This window comes from Cucurbita pepo, chromosome 8 (genome assembly GCF_057944985.1).
Source record: "Cucurbita pepo subsp. pepo isolate OVF chromosome 8, ASM5794498v1, whole genome shotgun sequence".
NCBI lineage: Eukaryota > Viridiplantae > Streptophyta > Magnoliopsida > Cucurbitales > Cucurbitaceae > Cucurbita > Cucurbita pepo.
In genome coordinates this window covers 1,428,821-1,445,546 of record NC_141805.1, presented here as the reverse complement: position 1 = coordinate 1,445,546, position 16,726 = coordinate 1,428,821, and the positions used below count along the sequence as shown (strand labels likewise).

General features: G+C 37.9%; 3 protein-coding genes and 1 pseudogene across 8 annotated transcripts; 3 read left to right on the top strand and 1 right to left on the bottom strand.

Moving 5' to 3' along the window:
* Positions 1-1,620: 1,620 nt before the first annotated feature.
* Positions 1,621-5,997, top strand: LOC111799905 (putative E3 ubiquitin-protein ligase RF298). 5 transcript variants are annotated; one of them, XM_023683416.2, is made up of 4 exons: positions 1,624-1,954; positions 2,096-2,131; positions 2,452-4,620; positions 5,357-5,997. In XM_023683416.2, the coding sequence occupies exons 3-4, from the start codon at positions 2,458-2,460 to the stop codon at positions 5,897-5,899; spliced, it is 2,706 nt and encodes a 901-aa protein (XP_023539184.2). In that variant the 5' UTR covers positions 1,624-1,954; positions 2,096-2,131; positions 2,452-2,457; the 3' UTR covers positions 5,900-5,997. The 5 variants fall into 5 exon arrangements, with proteins under 5 accessions (XP_023539185.2, XP_023539184.2, XP_086982668.1 ...); XM_087126542.1 differs by lacking the exon at positions 2,096-2,131 and having other exon boundaries at positions 1,624-1,799; XM_023683413.2 differs by lacking the exon at positions 2,096-2,131.
* LOC111799908 (tRNA/rRNA methyltransferase (SpoU) family protein) lies at positions 5,947-10,451 on the top strand. The gene is made up of 5 exons (XM_023683420.2): positions 5,947-6,069; positions 7,017-7,408; positions 7,500-7,601; positions 8,599-8,725; positions 9,775-10,451. Exons 1-5 carry the CDS (start codon positions 5,955-5,957, stop codon positions 9,993-9,995), a joined length of 957 nt encoding a protein of 318 aa, XP_023539188.2. The 5' UTR covers positions 5,947-5,954; the 3' UTR covers positions 9,996-10,451.
* A 242-nt stretch (positions 10,452-10,693) lies between these two features.
* LOC111799910 (protein DMP2 pseudogene) lies at positions 10,694-11,581 on the bottom strand (annotated as a pseudogene).
* Positions 11,582-12,408: 827 nt separating this feature from the next.
* LOC111799907 (uncharacterized protein At4g15545) lies at positions 12,409-16,136 on the top strand. 2 transcript variants are annotated; one of them, XM_087126532.1, is made up of 9 exons: positions 12,409-12,991; positions 13,072-13,140; positions 13,255-13,311; positions 13,425-13,488; positions 14,259-14,351; positions 14,531-14,758; positions 15,178-15,220; positions 15,486-15,564; positions 15,721-16,136. In XM_087126532.1, exons 1-9 carry the CDS (start codon positions 12,713-12,715, stop codon positions 15,811-15,813), a joined length of 1,005 nt encoding a protein of 334 aa, XP_086982658.1. In that variant the 5' UTR covers positions 12,409-12,712; the 3' UTR covers positions 15,814-16,136. The 2 variants fall into 2 exon arrangements, with proteins under 2 accessions (XP_086982658.1, XP_023539186.2); XM_023683418.2 differs by having other exon boundaries at positions 12,414-12,991; positions 14,256-14,351.
* The last annotated feature ends 590 nt before the right edge of the window (positions 16,137-16,726 follow it).

The following is a 16,726-nucleotide window of genomic DNA, read 5'->3' as shown; positions in this document are numbered from 1 at the left end:
AAAAAATGACGTATTAATTAGGATCAGTGAGCTTCAACAAAGAAGAGAGAAGATAAGTCCAACGTAACTCGTTGTGAGGTCCTTTGGATTGTGGGTAAGCACCAAAGGCCGACCTCAAACTCAAAATCATCCCTAGTTCATGGGTCAAGGCTTGAAGTACTCGTTGAATCATCCGCTGCTAAAGAAGACATCATCGGTGTTGATTGGTTTGATCCTCTAATTCCAAATTAATATTGATTTAAGGTCCTTTTGGATTGTGGTTAAACGTCAAAGGTTGACTTTTAGCTCAAAATAACCGCTAGTTTATGGGATAAGAGTTGAAGCACTCGTTAAACTGTCACGTATTGATGAAGAAGACACAATCACTGTTCGTTGGCTATAGAAGAGCACACTTCGAGCATTTAGCAAATATTTTATACGCTCTTGCTAGAAATCCATTTTTTAATAAAGTTCAAAATTAATTAAACTATTTAAAGAATTTAAAAAATAAGAAATAACTTTTAAATATTTAAAAATATTTTTAAGTATGTAATTTTCATTCATTTAAACTAAAATGTCTCTTTCCAAAATTTGAAAATTCCAATTTATATGACAAAAGTCCACTTGCCCCTTTTCATATTATTTATTAATAGCTTTACCTTCTTCTCCGCCCGCCACCGTCGGGAAGGGAAGGAGCAGAAGAATCAAAGTCGATCGACCACTGACTTGAATCCATCTCCAAAGCGGAAAAGGAATTGGATGTATAGACAGGTGATGAATCAGCCACCTGAACTTTGCCTTTGGAAGTCTCCTTTTCACGGCTTATCAATTTGGAAGTTCGGTATATAAACATATTATGTGTTGCATAATATGTTTTGTTTGAGAAAAAACACAACATATGTATATCATGCTAACATAAATGACGTCATTAATATATTTTTATATAAATATAACAATTATTAAATAAGAAAACCGACAACCTACCCAAACAAATTCTTAAATTTAGAAATTTTATTTTTATTTTAAGCGTTTGTCATTCAATTATTATTTTAAAATAATAATAAATAAATAAATACTAAGTATTTTAAAAAATTTAAATTAACTATTTTATTTTTATTAAACTTCAACCAAATACACAAATTTTTTGGGTTAGTTCGGGAGAACCCTGACCAACCCAGTCCAGGGTTGAGTTGGGTTGGATTTACCTTTCGGATAGAATTCGATTCATTTTTGCTATATAAAACATTTTTTATAAATTTTATCTGAGTTATTTGAGTCACTGATCCAATGAACTTAAAATTTCCGATAGGTTTAAAAGATTTTTTCAATATATATACACCTTTATTATCAGACGTGAAAAGAAAATAATTTTTAAAATTTTAATTGAAAAATTCCGAAACTCAGTAATATTTATTACATCAGCAATTGGAGACAATTTTAACGTGCATTATATATATAGTACTTAGACTGTAAATATTAGCCACTAATTTAAAAATTCTTCCATTTATATATATATAAAGATTGGTAGGTACTTAACCATGGTAAGTTAGAGAAGGCAATTCGATAACTCTGGTTAGGTTAAGAAGAAAGCCAAAAACAAAGCATTAAGGCCAAAATCTTGAGTCAGAGAGACGCTATGCTCTAAGCTGCAATAAAAATAAGAACCGAAAAAAAAAAAAAAAAAAAAAACCACAAGAAATTAAAAAAGAATGAAAGAAAAGCTTCTTACATGAATTTCGCTTTCTGATTTCATCGATATTCTTCTGATTTTTGTATTTCCTTACGGTCTTCGATTCTTCCAACTCGCCAGTTTGAATCGGGTGCGTTTCTGCGGATTGTTTCCCTGCTGGTTCTTCAACATTCAATTCTCGAGTTTCTGTTTGGTGGAGAGGAGGATCTTCTTCTTCTGTTCTTTTACCACTCTCTTCCCAATATATAATTGGTCATTAAGTTTTTAGTTCCTTGGATCTACGAGGTTGGTTTTTGTATTCAATTCGCGATGAATTTGGTACTGGATGAATGTAGTTTTTGCTCGTGTTCCATGTCTAGATTCTTCTTCAGTTTCTGCTTTCGGTGTTTGTTTGTTTTGTGATTGATTTATTCTCTTCCGACGCAGATTTTGATTATCTCGATTTTAATACTGAGATTCGAGGTATGCGTTTTAGTTTCTTAGTTAGATGAATACTCCAGGTTCTGGATTGTTTAGTTCTTGGTTTTGTTTGTACCATCAGCTGATGAATTTTGAGGTGTTTATGATTCATTCATGCGATGATAGTTCTGTTTTTTTTTTTTTTTTTTTTTTTTTTTTCTTTCTTTCGGTTTGCATAAAATTGATATTCATGGTTTTCCAACTGCATTGAGGTATGGGAGAAGTTTGGTACCTTTACTTGTGAAGTGTATATTTATCTACACGAGAGAAAGAGGAAAAATGATAGCTAGATTAAGGTATTCATACATTGTTGTCTTGTACAGTGATAAATGGCATCAATGGTCGCTAAGCCGAGTTGTCCTGCTACTAGCAACCATGGGCCTTCTTCAGTGCTTGTCCAGGAAAAAGGAAGTAGGAATAAGAGGAAATACCGAGCAGATCCACCTTTAGGGGACCTGAATAAGATCACATCTTCATCTCAAGATGAATGTCCGAGTTATGATTTTTCAGCTGAGAAATTTGAGATTAGTTCAAGTCTGGGGCAAATCGGTGCATGTGACCTGTGTAGCATTAGTCAAGAATTTTCTTCTGGATTGAAACTCGATCTCGGATTGTCCAATGGAGGCTCTCCTGATGTTGGGATAGACTGGCCAAGAGGGGAACTAGAAGTTGATGAGTTCCAAGATGTTGATTGGAGTGACCTTACAGAAGCTCAGCTGGTAGAACTAATTTTATGCAATTTAGACACAATATTCAAGGCTGCAATCAAGAAAGTTGTTGCTTCTGGATTCACTGAAGAGGTTGCTATAAAAGCCGTCTCGAGGTCTGGCATTTGTTTTGGTTGTAAAGATATCATGTCGAATGTAGTGGACAATACCTTAGCTTTCCTTAGAAGTGGCCAAGAAATTGATCAATCTAGGGAACACTATTTTGAGGATTTACAGCAACTAGAAAAATATATTTTAGCTGAATTAGTTTGTGTTCTACGAGAGGTTAGGCCTTACTTCAGCACTGGCGATGCAATGTGGTGCTTATTGGTCAGTGACATGAGTGTATGTCATGCATGTACAATGGATACTGACCCGTCTAACGCAGGTGTCTGCGATGGGACTTCGAATGAGGGTTCAACTAACTCTACCCCACAGTTAAAAGCAGAAGCCAAAAGCTCTGAGTTGAATTTTCCTAAGCCTCTTAAGCCAATTTCTCCAATCAGCTGTGCTCATAGTTCTCAATCCGATGGACCAGCCACTCTAGGAGTTCCTAATCTTACTAAACCAAAGGACCCATTATTCACAAGTGTATCAGTATCAGATAAAGAACTGCAAAATTCTACCTCTGATGTTGCTAGGGAATCATTTAATGTGGGTGGAAACCCTCAAACTTCCGTGTCTGAAGAAAAAATTGGGAGCAGCAGAAGGGTTCATTCTAATATAACGAAGAGAGAATACATGCTACGACAAAAGTCGCTTCATGTGGATAAAAACTTTCGAACATATGGACCGAAAGGCCCATCAAGAGCTGGAAAGGTGACTGGTTTGGGGAGTTTGATGTTGGATAAGAAACTAAAGTCTGTTTCAGGCTCCACTGCAGTAAACTTTAAGAATGCTTCGCTGAAAATAAGCAAGGCTATGGGAATTGATGTGGCCCAAGACAATGGAAACCATAATCCTACCACCATCGACATTCCTTCTTCCTCCCTATCATTTAACTTGGAAAACAATAAAACCGCTTCCCCTTTTTCTAAGATCAATGTACCATCTTCAATGCCTGCACCTAGTTCACCACTTGCATTACCAGCTACTAATGCTTCTTCTGCGCTACCAGCAGCTGAAACTGATCTTTCTCTTTCTTTGCCCACTAAAAGCAATGAGCCCTCGGTGCCTATCAGCTGCAATGCTGAGCCTTCTACTAGTAGTTTTGTTGAGAAGCCTTATGAAAAGTCCCTTGGGCAGTGGTTTCCTAAGGATAAGAAGGATGAGATGGTTTTGAAATTAGTACCAAGAGCTCGGGAATTACAAAGTCAGTTGCAAGAGTGGATGGAGTGGGCCAATCAAAAGGTCATGCAGGCTGCAAGGAGGCTAAGTAAGGACAAGGCTGAACTAAAGACTTTGAAACAAGAAAAGGAGGAAGTTGAACGGCTGAAAAAGGAGAAACAGACTTTGGAGGAAAATACCAAGAAGAAGCTTTCTGAGATGGAACATGCATTGTGCAAGGCTAGTGGGCAGGTTGAACTTGCTAACTCTGCTGTTAGAAGGCTTGAGGTGGAGAATGCTGCTCTACGACAGGAGATGGAGGTTGCAAAATTACGGGCTACAGAATCAGCTGCTACCTATCAGGAGGTTTCTAAGAGGGAAAAGAAAACACTAGTGAACGTTCAATCATGGGAGAAGACGAAAATGTTGTTTCAGGAAGAACACACAGTCGAAAAACGAAAATTGAAACAACTAATACAGGAACTTGAGCAGGCCAGGGATGTCCAGGAACAACTTGAGGTATGTTTTAACAATTTATTCTTTGTTCTCTTATGAGTTTTAGATACAATCTTTTGTGCCTTGATTATTAATTTGGCAACTTGCAACTGTAGAACTGATGGGGTCATAAGAAAAATGACAATAAATTGGATGGTTTATCAAAATTTCATTACTTCACAGGAAGGTTGATGTTTTCTCCCCGTTTAAAACATTAGATCATGTTCTCCCATTTCCTTGTTGAACCTATTGTTTAGCTAATTCTGCTGCTGTTGAGCATTACGAATGTTGTTTAAAAGATTCATACTCGATGGAGAAGTTACGAAAAGGTTTAAATTGTTATCTTTGGATTTTTTTCTTATACAGGTGGATGTTGCATCTCATTTTAGGTGCAATATTAAGATTACCTTACCTCATTTGTTTTTATTTTCCTCGATATTAAATTTCAGTTCTTATACGTCTTTTCTTGCTTGGTTGGTCTTCGTTTGCATCGTTTTACATACGACGACAACATATGAACTTCTGAAGATTTGAGCATTATATACCTTGTTTATACCCCCGAAAGAAGAAGAAAAAAAATTCTGAAATGCTGTATGTTTTATCTTGAACATATTTCCTTTGAGTTTTGTGATTGTGTTCCTAGTTTTGAGATATGTTTCTCATTGGTTTTCAACGTTCTTGACTTTCTCTGTTTCTCTTAGTTGTATTAATTACGTGACAACTTGTGGGCCCTTTCTCATTAACAAGGAACGTATCTCAGGGTAGAGGGAAAATGGAGGCGAGAGCAAAAGATGAGCTGCTCATGCAGGCTGCTTCATTGAGAAAGGAGAGAGAACAAATTGAAGCTTCATTGAAAGCAAAGGAGGATACAATAAAATTGAAAGCAGAAAACAATCTTTTAAAGTACAAAAGCGATATCCAAAAGCTTGAAAAAGAAATATCTCAGTTGAGACTTAAGACAGATTCTTCCAGAATTGCTGCTCTTAAGAGAGGCATAGACGGAAGTTATGCCAGTAGGCTTGTAGATACCAGAAACAGCACAGATCACAACGAGTCCTGGACCCCGAATGTCTCGGAATCGATGAAGGATCTTTACGAGTACTCTGGAACTGGGAGTGTGAAGCGGGAACGGGAGTGTGTAATGTGTCTTTCGGAGGAGATGTCGGTAGTGTTTCTTCCATGCGCCCATCAGGTGGTGTGCACAACCTGCAATGAACTACATGAAAAACAAGGTATGAAAGATTGTCCTTCTTGTAGGAGCCCGATACAGCGGCGTATTCCAGTCCGTTATACTCGCTCGTAATCAGTTTTCGTGATGAGTTGAGTTGAGTGTTTTTGAATAATGTTGTGGGACTCCTATGGAACGGAATAATGCATATGAATTACCTTCACCTTACCATACCAAGTCTGCCTACTATGTTGGTTATTGTCAATGCTTGCCTTACACACATCCCTCAGCAACTGTTGAACAAGGTACACTTTATCTTAAACTTATGAGCATCTAAGAAATTTGGCATCCAAAAATTTCAACTGCCTTCTCCTTTTCCCCTCTCTAATAATTTGTTAAAATGGGATTTGTTAGGATATTTTGATTAATGTTTGCATTAAAATTAGTCTAGTTTGCTTGCGATCTAAGTTGATTAATTAAAATCACATTTAGGCAAAGATTCTTTTTTTTGTTATCAATTAAATCTTGTGAATTTCATTTTATCCTTATATTTCAAAATCCAATATTTTGGCTGAATATTTTTTTTAGATTAGGATTTTCCCCCCTGTTATATATAAAAAAAGGTTTATTGAAAATTTTAATTTTATGATTTTTTTTTTTTTTTTTTTTTTTTTTTTTTTTTTTTTTTTTTTTTTTACTTTCTAGACCATAAATAAATTTTTATGCTAATTATTGTAATTATTTTAGCATAAGATTATTCGATTATTCAATGAATCAGTGTAAGAATTAGAGAAACCAATTAGAGAATCTAACCCTTGGTTAATTGCCCAAAATCTAGCTACTAGAAATATCCGTTATAAAACGCCCAATTTCCCCAAAATCTAGCTACTAGAAATATCCGTTATAAAACGCCCATTCCCCCAAAATCTAGCTACTAGAAATATCCGTTATAAAACGCCCATTCCCCCAAAATCTAGCTACTAGAAATATCCGTTATAATACGCCCATTCCCCCAAAATCTAGCTACTAGAAATATCCGTTATAATATTCGTAAAAAAAAAAAAAAAACTTTTTCAAAGAAATTCAAGGGTAAAATAGTTTCCAAGCTTAATTACAAACAAACAATCAAAAACAAAAAAATATTAAATGGTAAGAGAGTAAAATTTGAAGTCTCTTATTTGCAATTATATATATAAGAATGGAAAATTTAAAAATTTTAAATACTAAATTAAAATTAGCGTTTTAACGGTAGTGCGGACAGCCACGAAACGACACCGTATTGAAAAGAATTCATCAGACGCCAGGGCCAGGCTGAACTGTGAACCGCTCCTTCTTCTTCGATCCGCCGCCAGAACTGAGTTGCAGGCTCTGTCAAAACCCTCAATCCGTAAACCCCATCACTTTCTCTTCAATCATTTCATCGCCATTGAATTCGAAATGGGGTTCGAAAGCTATGTCGTCGTACATAACATAGCCAAAAGGCACAACGTTGGCACATTGGCCCGAAGCGCCACCGCGTTCGGTGTATCGGAGGTCATCCTCATCGGCCGTCGGGACTTCAACGCCTTCGGTAGCCATGGTTCCACTTCTCACGTCCGGTTCCGTCATTTTCATTCCCTTCTCGACGCCCGAAATTTCCTTCAGGTTCTGCCCTCTTTCTTTCTTCCCTTCATCGGTCTCGATTAGGTTATGGGTTTGTTTTGAAATTTGAATTTTTTTCCATCTGTGTCTGTAGGAGAAGGATTGTGATATATGTGGCGTGGAGATCACTGATAACGCCGTGGCTGTCAATCAGCATCCTTTCAAGAGGAGCACCGCTTTTCTTCTCGGCAACGAGGTTGGTTTTTGTGTTGGAATTCCATTTTTTATTGCATTTATTAATCACCATATGCTGCTGTCAGTTAATAAGTTCTTCTCTAATTCCATTATACATAGGACCTGTAGAGCTTATTGTCTCCCATTATTTCCTTCATTTTTCTCAATCTCGGTTTCGATCTCACGTCGGTTGGGGAGGATAACAAAATACTCTTATAGTGGAAATCTTTTCCTAGCAGACGCGTTTCTAAAACCGTAAGGGGAAGCTCAAAAGGGCAAAGCCAAATAGGACAATATCTACTAGAGGTGGACTTGGGGCGTTACAAATGGTATGAGAACTAGACACCGGACGATGTGCCAGCAGGGAGGCTAAGCCCCCGAAGGGGGTGGACACGAGACGATATGCCAAAAAGGATGCTGGGCCTCGAAAGGGGGGATCCCACATCGATTGGAGAAGGGAACATGTGTTGGCGAGGATGCTAGGCCTTGAAAGGGGTGGATTATGAGATCCCACATCGGTTGGGAAGGAGAACAAAACACCCTTTATAAGAGTGTAGAAACCTCTTCCTAGCAGACACATTTTAAAATTTTTGAGGGGAATCTCGAAAGGAAAAGCCCAAAAAAGACAATATCTGCTAGGGGTGGAGTTCAACGGTTACACGTATACGTATACTTAAAATTTGTGAGATTAGTGAGGAGACCATGAGTATAATGCAAGGAGTGAACTCCTTGATGAAAAAAATAAACGATAATTGCTTAAAGTTCCTCTGGTAATCATATTTTCTGTGATGGATTATTCTTCCATTTTTTGATGTGATGACATTAGTTCTTAATATGTCATTTTAGATCTCTTGCTTTTTTCTTAAGTCCATGTCTCTATGATGTTCTAGGCATTGTGAGTTAGTTCGTAGCATGATCATCAAGATTGAATTGGATCAGAATCATTTGGAAATAATTTTGATACACTAATTCAGCTAGGAGACACCCTTTTGATGTTTATATGCATATGATATTTCTAGGGAACAGGGCTTTCAGCTAAAGAGTGTGCAATCTGCGACTTCTTCATTTACATCCCACAATATGGTGTCGGCACCGCTTCTTTGAATGTCACTGTAGCTGCTTCAATTGTCCTACATCATTTTGGTGGTAATTAATACTCAGAACTGTTGCATTTTCATCTCCCCCTTTTGAGTTTCTTTTAAATACATGTCTAATCTCTATCACCTATGAGAATTACCAGTCTCTCTCTCTTAATGTTTTCGGTTTGATACGTTTGGTTTTTTACATGTAAAATCATGAGTACTGTAAAATTACGTGATCGATGGAAGGACTTTAGGAAGAAATGCATATATGTCTTAAAAGTGTGTAAGGAGGGGCAGTTATCTGATCTTATTATTTTGATGCCTTTATCTGAGTTCTGAATCAGTTCATTATGGGAAATGATCCCTTCAAGCTGAAACTATGGAAACTGTGTCCTAGGAATTAGTATGGCTTGGTTGAATCAAATGATGTTGCAGTTTGTAATAGCTCTCATACTTGATATTAACGATCATCTTGGATCGACATTAAGTATGCATGCTGTAATAGTCCAAGCCTACTGCTAGCAGATATTGTCATTTTTAGGCTTCTCCACAAGGTTTTTAAAACGCATCTACTAGGGAGAGGTTTCCATATCATTATAAAGAGTACTTCGTTCTCCTCCCTAACCGATGTGGGATCTCACAATCCACCCCCCTTTGGGGCCTAGCCTCCTCGCCGACACTCGTTCCCTTCTCCAATCAATGTGGGACCCCTCCAATTCACCCCCTTTTGGGGCCCAGCGTTCTTGCTGGCACACCGCCGTGTGTTCACCCCCTTTCGGGGCTTAGCTTCCTTGTTGGCACATCGCCCATTGTTTAGCTCTGATACCATTTGTAACAACCCAAGCCCACCGCTAGTAGATACTGTTCTCTTTGGGCTTTCCCTTCCAGACTTCCTCTCAAGGTTTTTAAAACGCGTCTGCTAGGGAGAGGTTTCCACACCCTTATAAAGAATGTTTCGTTTTTCTTCTATTACTATATTAGGGTTCTTTCTCGTGTGTGTATATTGGAGGTTTAAGTGAAAATCAGGTTGGTTATGCCTTATTTGATGAACTGGAAATGATACTTGTCCCCTTTTCTAGACATTATTGACCTCTCATCAACCATGTTTTTCAGTTTGGGCAGGCTTTCCCGAACGATGTCGTGATGGTAACAAGTTTATAGTGGCCGAAAGACCAGTAAAGCAAGGCAAGCGGAATTATTGCCCTGAAACAGAAGAATCTATTGTTGAAGAGCGAAAGTCCAGGCGGGATAATGCTTCGAAAGGCTTCTTTGACGAGGGAACGATCGATGATTCGACATCCAACCTTCTCGATACATTGTTTATTAACGAATGAACAGAGTTGAAGCTGGGAGTCGTCATTCGACATCCAACCTTCTTGATACACAACCCACAGCAGATTGAATGATTATTGTAGCTCATTGCTGGAAGCTGTTCTGGAAAGAAAGAACTCCTTCTCCTTTGTCTTAATCTTTTTTTGTTCTTAGATTTCGATATTCGTAGAACGTTCGTGCGGTTATATTTAGTTAATTAGCTTGATGACTTGCTCGGTCGTTTCGTCGAAAGGTACTTCCGACCACCACCTTGTTAAGTCAAGTTTGTAAGAATAGGACAGAAAGCAAGCAGAAGGCAGAAGGATTTAAAGCAAAGGGTTGCAAGGTTGACTCAAACATGTTCTTCATTAGGGATGTCATTGATACATACTTAGATTACTTATACAAAAGTTATATCAGTTTGTACCATTTGGAAATTTTGGCTAAATCTTATCGATAGTCATTAAATTATTTTTCTACGTGCAATAAATCATCACACGAGGCAAGTTTCATAACAAAACATTTAGAATTATGTTCGTTGAACTAGAACGTGTACTATCCGTACAAGAGATCTTTCAATCGAGAGGATCTGTTAACTTAATGGTATGTTATCATTCTACCATACATTTAAACCATAAAAAATGAGCAACTTTCTTTTTTAGAAGTTCACAAATTTGACATTCAAGGGTAAATATGTAATTTAACTTTTTAAAAAAATTACTAAAATTAAAATTTGCGGGTATTTTATTGATCCAAACACAATTAAATCCCCATATTGGCATATACCGACCTTCTTTAATCAAAATATAATTAAAAGCTTCAAATAATTAAATTTGTAAAATTACATATTTAGACACTCAAACATCCCTTTCACCTTTCAAACAGAAATCTTTTAAGTTTCATTATAAATACGTTTAGAAATGTTATGGCCAGAGGAAACCTCAGGCACCTCTCCGAACCAGCGGCGAATTAGCGCCGCCGGGAGTTGCAGAGGAATCATAGTACCCGATGCCATGGCGAGTATTAGGAAACATCACAAACACCACGCTCGAAACCGCTCCGACGACCGGCGGCAGAACCTGAACCAACAATTTATCTGCTGCCGCAAAGCTCGGGAAGAAGCACTTCATAGTATCGGAGTCTAGAACCACCAAAGCTCCAAAAACCAGAGCCGAAAAGGTGGCGTGTACGAAATCCCCTGCCCTAAGCTTGTAGGGTGACAGATCCTCCTTCTTGGACTCCGGCGACGGCCACATTCCGGAAGCGGTCGCAAAGCCCCAGTGGAGAGCACCGTCGTCGCCAGTGTAGGAGTCAGTGAAGGAGGAGAGGAAACAGGAGAGGCCACAGAAGAGGATCAAAATTAGAGAGAGAGATTTGTTGATTGGTTCGCATTGGCCGCTGTTGGTGAGGATTGGGCTGAGGAATTGGAAGAGGAAGACAGTACCGGTGGGGAGGAGGCGAATTAGGTTTCCGACGCCGGTTAGGGTTTTCTCGGTGGCGGAGGCGGCCATGAATTGAAGTGGGGATTTGATTGATGGTTTTCTGGTTGTTCTTGTTTTCGGCTTTGATCGAGGCATTGGGTGGTGGTTGCAGAGGAATTTGGAGATTTAAATAACGGATTGAAGAAGGAAGGATTTAGGGATTTAGGGATTTGGGGATTTTGCTTATACGCAAATCTATGAAGAAGACGATGGTGCTTCTTTTGCTTTTACTTCCAGAAATGGTTTCAGAAAATGGCATTTTTTAAAAATGAGAAAAAGACTAATTAAATTTTTTATGAACAATAATTGAGTTTTTTTAAAATATTGTCCTCTATAGGCTTTTGAGCTTGCCCTCGAGACTCTAAAACGCGTGTGCAGGAGACGGAGCATCACAATCCACCCCCGTTCGGCTCTTTCCTTCCTCCAATCGATATGGGACCGCCCCCACCCCTTTGGGGCCAGCATCCTTACTGCACACGCCTCGTTACCCCCTTCGGAGAACAACGAGAAGGCTGGCACATGGTGCAGCCCAAATCCACCATTAGCAGATATTGTACTCTTTGGGCTTTGACTCTGATACCATTTGTAATAGACCCAGATCCACCTTGTTAGCAGATATTGTCCTCTTTGGGTGTTTGCAGGGAAGGTTTCTATAAGGGTAGTTTCTACTCTCCAACCATTGTGGGACATCACACGATATCTATTAACGGACTAAAGTGGACGATATCTGTTAACGGGCCAAGGCTTGGGTGTAACAAACGCTATTAGAGTCCAGCACCAGACATGGGAATGAAAATGATACGTTTATAAACTCGTAATTCGAATTATTCCATGAGAGGTTTGATTAACGTGCAAGTTAGTAAAGGAAATTGAATTTTATTTATGAGAAAGTAATATTTAATTTTTGAAGTTTTATTTATGATAAATTTTTTTTATCCAAAACTTAAAAAAAGTGGATTTTGGGAAAGAATAAAAAAAACAAAACGGCTTGTCCCTTTCTAGCCATGGGATCGCAGGCCCTTTGTTCAACGCCAGATGTCTCAGTACCAAATGAACACTCTATTTTCCCTCAATTCTGTGTTTCAATCTTCTCAATTTGTCTTTCTTCTCCGTTTTGCTACTGTTCATGATTCTTCCTGGTTCATCTGGTTCGATCATAGCTCATCTACCAATGGCGGACGGGAAATGAAGGCATGTAATTGAAGTTACGAGAAGCTACGTTGAGAGAGAGAGAGAGAGAAACAGAGACAGCGTTGAAAATGCAAGGGAGAGAATCTGGCAGTTCCGGCTTTGATCTTCCTGATAGAGTTTTGCAAGTGCTTCCTTCTGATCCTTTTGAACAGCTCGATGTCGCCCGCAAAATCACTTCCATCGCTCTTTCGACTCGCGTCTCGATGCTTGAATCAGAGTCCTCTGTTCTGCGCTCTAAAATTTCTGAGAAAGATGAGATTGTAGCGGATTTAAGGTTCCAGATCGAATCGCTCAACGATTCTCTCTCCGAGACCGTCGATAAACTCGCCAGGGCCGACGAGGAGAAGGTTTGAATTCGGAGTTGTTTAAATCTTGTTGTGGAATTGTGTTCGTTTTTAATCGTTTTGTTTTGGTTATGGTGTTGTAGGAGAGCTTGGAGAAAGAGAACGCCTCGTTGTCGAACACCGTGAAGAAGCTGAGGGGAGATGTTGCGAAGGTGCGTGAAATTGCTTGATTTTGTTGTCGTTTCAATAGAATTCTTGTCCATTTGGTGAATTTTGATTTCTGTTAATGATGTGAAAATGGACATGAACAATCTCTGTTTCTATAGTTGGAGGTGTTTAGGAAGACACTGATGCTATCACTTCAGGAGGAAGGAGATATCCGTGTAAGAAAAACCTTTACAATCAGTTAAGAAAGATTTCTCGAGCTTGTTTAAGCAGGCTTCGTGTTTGATGGATACTGGTTTACTCGTTTCTTTGCTTTGTGCTGTTATTACAGACAGAAGTTCCAGAAATGGTCGCTAAGATACCGAGCCAACCATCTACTGTTTCCCAGATTAAAGGTTCTTTCTTATCCTTCGTATCTAAGCTAAGCTTTTCACACATGGATGGTTAGGAATCACGATCCTCCACAATGGTACGATATTGTCCACTTTGAATATAAGCTCTCAGGACTTTGCTTTTGGCTTCCCCAAAAGACCTCGTACCAATGGAGATGTATTCCTTAATTATAAACCCATGATCATTCCATAAATTAGCAAATGTGAAACTTCCTCCCAACAATCTTCCCCTCGAAAAAAGTACATTATAGAGCCTCACCAGAGGCCTATGGAGCCTTCGAACAGCCTCCCCTTAATCGAGACTTGACTCCTTCTCTGGAGTCATCGAACAAAGTACACCCTTTGTTCAACCCTTTAGTCACTTTTGACTACATCTTTAAGGCTCACAATTGTTTGTTCGACATTTGAGGATTTTATTGACATAGCTAAGTTTAGGGCATGACTCTGATGCCATGTTAGGAATCTAAGCTCTCGTAGCATTGCTTTTGGACTTTCCTAAAAGGCCTTATACCAATGGAGATGTATTCCATATTTATAAACCTATGATCATTTCTTAAATTAGCCAAGGTTGGACATGTATTTGAATCAGGAGGCCCCCTTTTTGTTTGTGATTTGATGTATAGTTCTTCATTTACCCATTGAATCTTATGTGCCCACTATCAATATCCTGGAGTTAATTTTGGGAAATTTTCCATTTTACTTGTGTTTTGAGAAAAAGATGCTTGTCCTGCATATAGTCTTTGACATGTTGAGAAAGTTATTTCTTTCAGAAGATGTTTCATCCTTGCCGTCCTCCAGATACTCATCGGTTCAGAGCCAGACTTCTGAAGTGGGAAATTCATTAGCAGAGGATCATGATTTCGATGGTAAGTAGAACTCTAGTTTTTCATGGTAGCTACTGATTTTGACTATGGGTGATTATAGTTGCTTCCATAATCCATAGAGTGGAGAAGAATTGATATCAGTGAACTAATTTGTAAAGATTGTTAGAACTTTGTAGAAACCAAAAGAAGATTGGAGTTGTAATTTTACTTGTTTCTTGAAGGAATTCGACCTCGTATTGCGCCTGGCCTCCTGTTAGCCTTACAACTAAGTACACCTCGGCTTACTCCCCATAATTCTTCTCCTTCACTATCAGCATCAATATCTCCCAAGAGAACATCTAGACCTGTGTCACCTAGGCGACATTCAATGTCCTTTTCAACCTCCAGGAACGTTTTTGAAGATAGATCTTCAGTATGTTCTTCCGCGCCCTCAATTTCCTCAGACAAAGGTTTGCAGATTGCGTTGCTTTCAGAAATTTCCTTTCATTAAGAACATTCATTTGGTTGTTATGCATTCATGGCTTTCGCAGTAGATGTATGGACCTTTTTGACAACTATTTTACATCAGTTTTACTCCTAGAATGAGAGTAAGAGTTACGTTCATAACTCATATGAACTTGGCACTGAAGAGTCTTGTTTATTTACGAGTTCTTATTGACTAAATTTCTTGCCCACGTTTGCTCCCCAAATCTGTTGTATATTATCTATCAGTCACTAAGAGATAAGAGAAGATTGTTTTACCTGCAAGTTGGTGATCTAAATTTTGATGCTGCTAATAGTTTATCCTTGTACAATAACCTCCAGCTTCAATGATTGGCTCTAGAATTGTATTTCCTGATGAAGGTTCTTCTTGTTTGATCTTCTATAGGGCAAGCTCGGGTCGATGGGAAGGAACTTTTCCGACAAGTCAGGTATTCATACGTTTCTGTATAATGCTCGTAAGTAATGGCTGATGTGATACTCCCTTTCTACGTATGTGATTGATAGCACCATTTTGAACTTCTTGCTGTTCAACAATACAATGTTGTTCTTCCCTTCCTGCTATCATAGCTCAAGAAAGCACTAACTTTCCCTTCAGGAAAGAACTTGATAGCGTGAATTATTTGCCCTGTGTTCTTCATTTCTGAATTCTCATAGCATTCTTCAACTCTTCTTTCCATCTCCTTCCCCTTTCAGGACCCGTCTGTCTTATGATCAGTTTGCTGCATTTTTAGCAAATGTCAAGGATCTAAATTCCCACAAGCAAACGAAAGAGGTTCGCTTTCTCATACTTAATGATGCATGGCAGCAATGTGTCTGTCACTCTGATAACAAAACATTTTAACCATGCCCCCAAGTTACTAATGTAGCTGCCACTCCGAATATTTTTTGTCGATATTGTGGTGGTTGATCGAGTTAGATATGATTTCAGGAGATGCTTAAGAAGGTAAAGGAGATTTTCGGCCACGACAACGAAGATCTTTATACTGTTTTTGAGGGATTGGTTGCTCGCAGTCTCCATTGAAGAAACTAAACCAGAAATGCAGCCAAACGTTGGCATATCTGCTATTAGGTTCGTTGGCATCAACTGTACATGATCCGAACACTTTGTCTCATTTTTTCGATATGGATACAATAACGATCATAGCGATCTCCTCTAGTATATACAGGTACGTAAGGATTCAATTGATCCGAAGTCGTCCTTCTCATCATGGGAAATTCCTCTATCTCATCACTTACCTTATGTCGGTATCATGACGTTGTTCTGTAATTCTTTGCCTAACTTGTGTCATCAAAAGAGTGTAAATTCCACTAGTTAGAATAAGATGGAACCTTGCTTATTACATACTTTTTTGGGACTTAATTATCAATAACATTATTAAATGTTATGATTACATTAATAGTTAATAGTGGTGATTATGGATAAACACAAGGGTAAATACTTGGATTTGAACTTAACTAACACGTTATCATTCCATTAAATAATTTAATATCAGATTTACTAACGATTCAAATTAGGTTGGAAGTTATAATTGTTAGGAATCACGACTCTCCAGAATGGTATAATATTGTCCACTTTGAGTATAAGCTCTCGTAGTTTTACTTTGAGCAGATGTATTTCTTTACTTATAAACCAGCAAATACCAAAAAATATAATAAAGTAAAAAATATAATAAACTATTTTTCTAGAGAATTCATATGGATGTTCCATATTTATAATAATAAAATTATTAAAATATTTCATAATGAATATAAATTGATATAAAATGACATGATTAAATAAAATAGATATAAATTAATTAAAATAGTAAATATACATTTTATTTATTTAAAAATGAGGATTATAAATTATTATATTCGATAATTTTTTAAACATGTTTTAACTGAAAACCTATCAAAATATATTTATATTTATTAAGATTTTCTAAAATGAACTA

Coding starts and splice junctions, on each gene's coding strand:
- LOC111799905 (XM_087126542.1), top strand. CDS start 2,458: ATGGCATCAATGGTCGCTAAGCCGAGTTGTCCTGCTACTAGCAACCAT. Junction 4,621..5,356: donor ATGTCCAGGAACAACTTGAG/GTATGTTTTAAC, acceptor AACGTATCTCAG/GGTAGAGGGAAAATGGAGGC.
- LOC111799908 (XM_023683420.2), top strand. CDS start 5,955: ATGGAACGGAATAATGCATATGAATTACCTTCACCTTACCATACCAAG. Junction 6,070..7,016: donor CTCAGCAACTGTTGAACAAG/GTACACTTTATC, acceptor TTTTAACGGTAG/TGCGGACAGCCACGAAACGA. Junction 7,602..8,598: donor CTTTTCTTCTCGGCAACGAG/GTTGGTTTTTGT, acceptor TGATATTTCTAG/GGAACAGGGCTTTCAGCTAA.
- LOC111799907 (XM_023683418.2), top strand. CDS start 12,713: ATGCAAGGGAGAGAATCTGGCAGTTCCGGCTTTGATCTTCCTGATAGA. Junction 13,489..14,255: donor TACTGTTTCCCAGATTAAAG/GTTCTTTCTTAT, acceptor TATTTCTTTCAG/AAGATGTTTCATCCTTGCCG. Junction 14,759..15,177: donor CTCAATTTCCTCAGACAAAG/GTTTGCAGATTG, acceptor GATCTTCTATAG/GGCAAGCTCGGGTCGATGGG.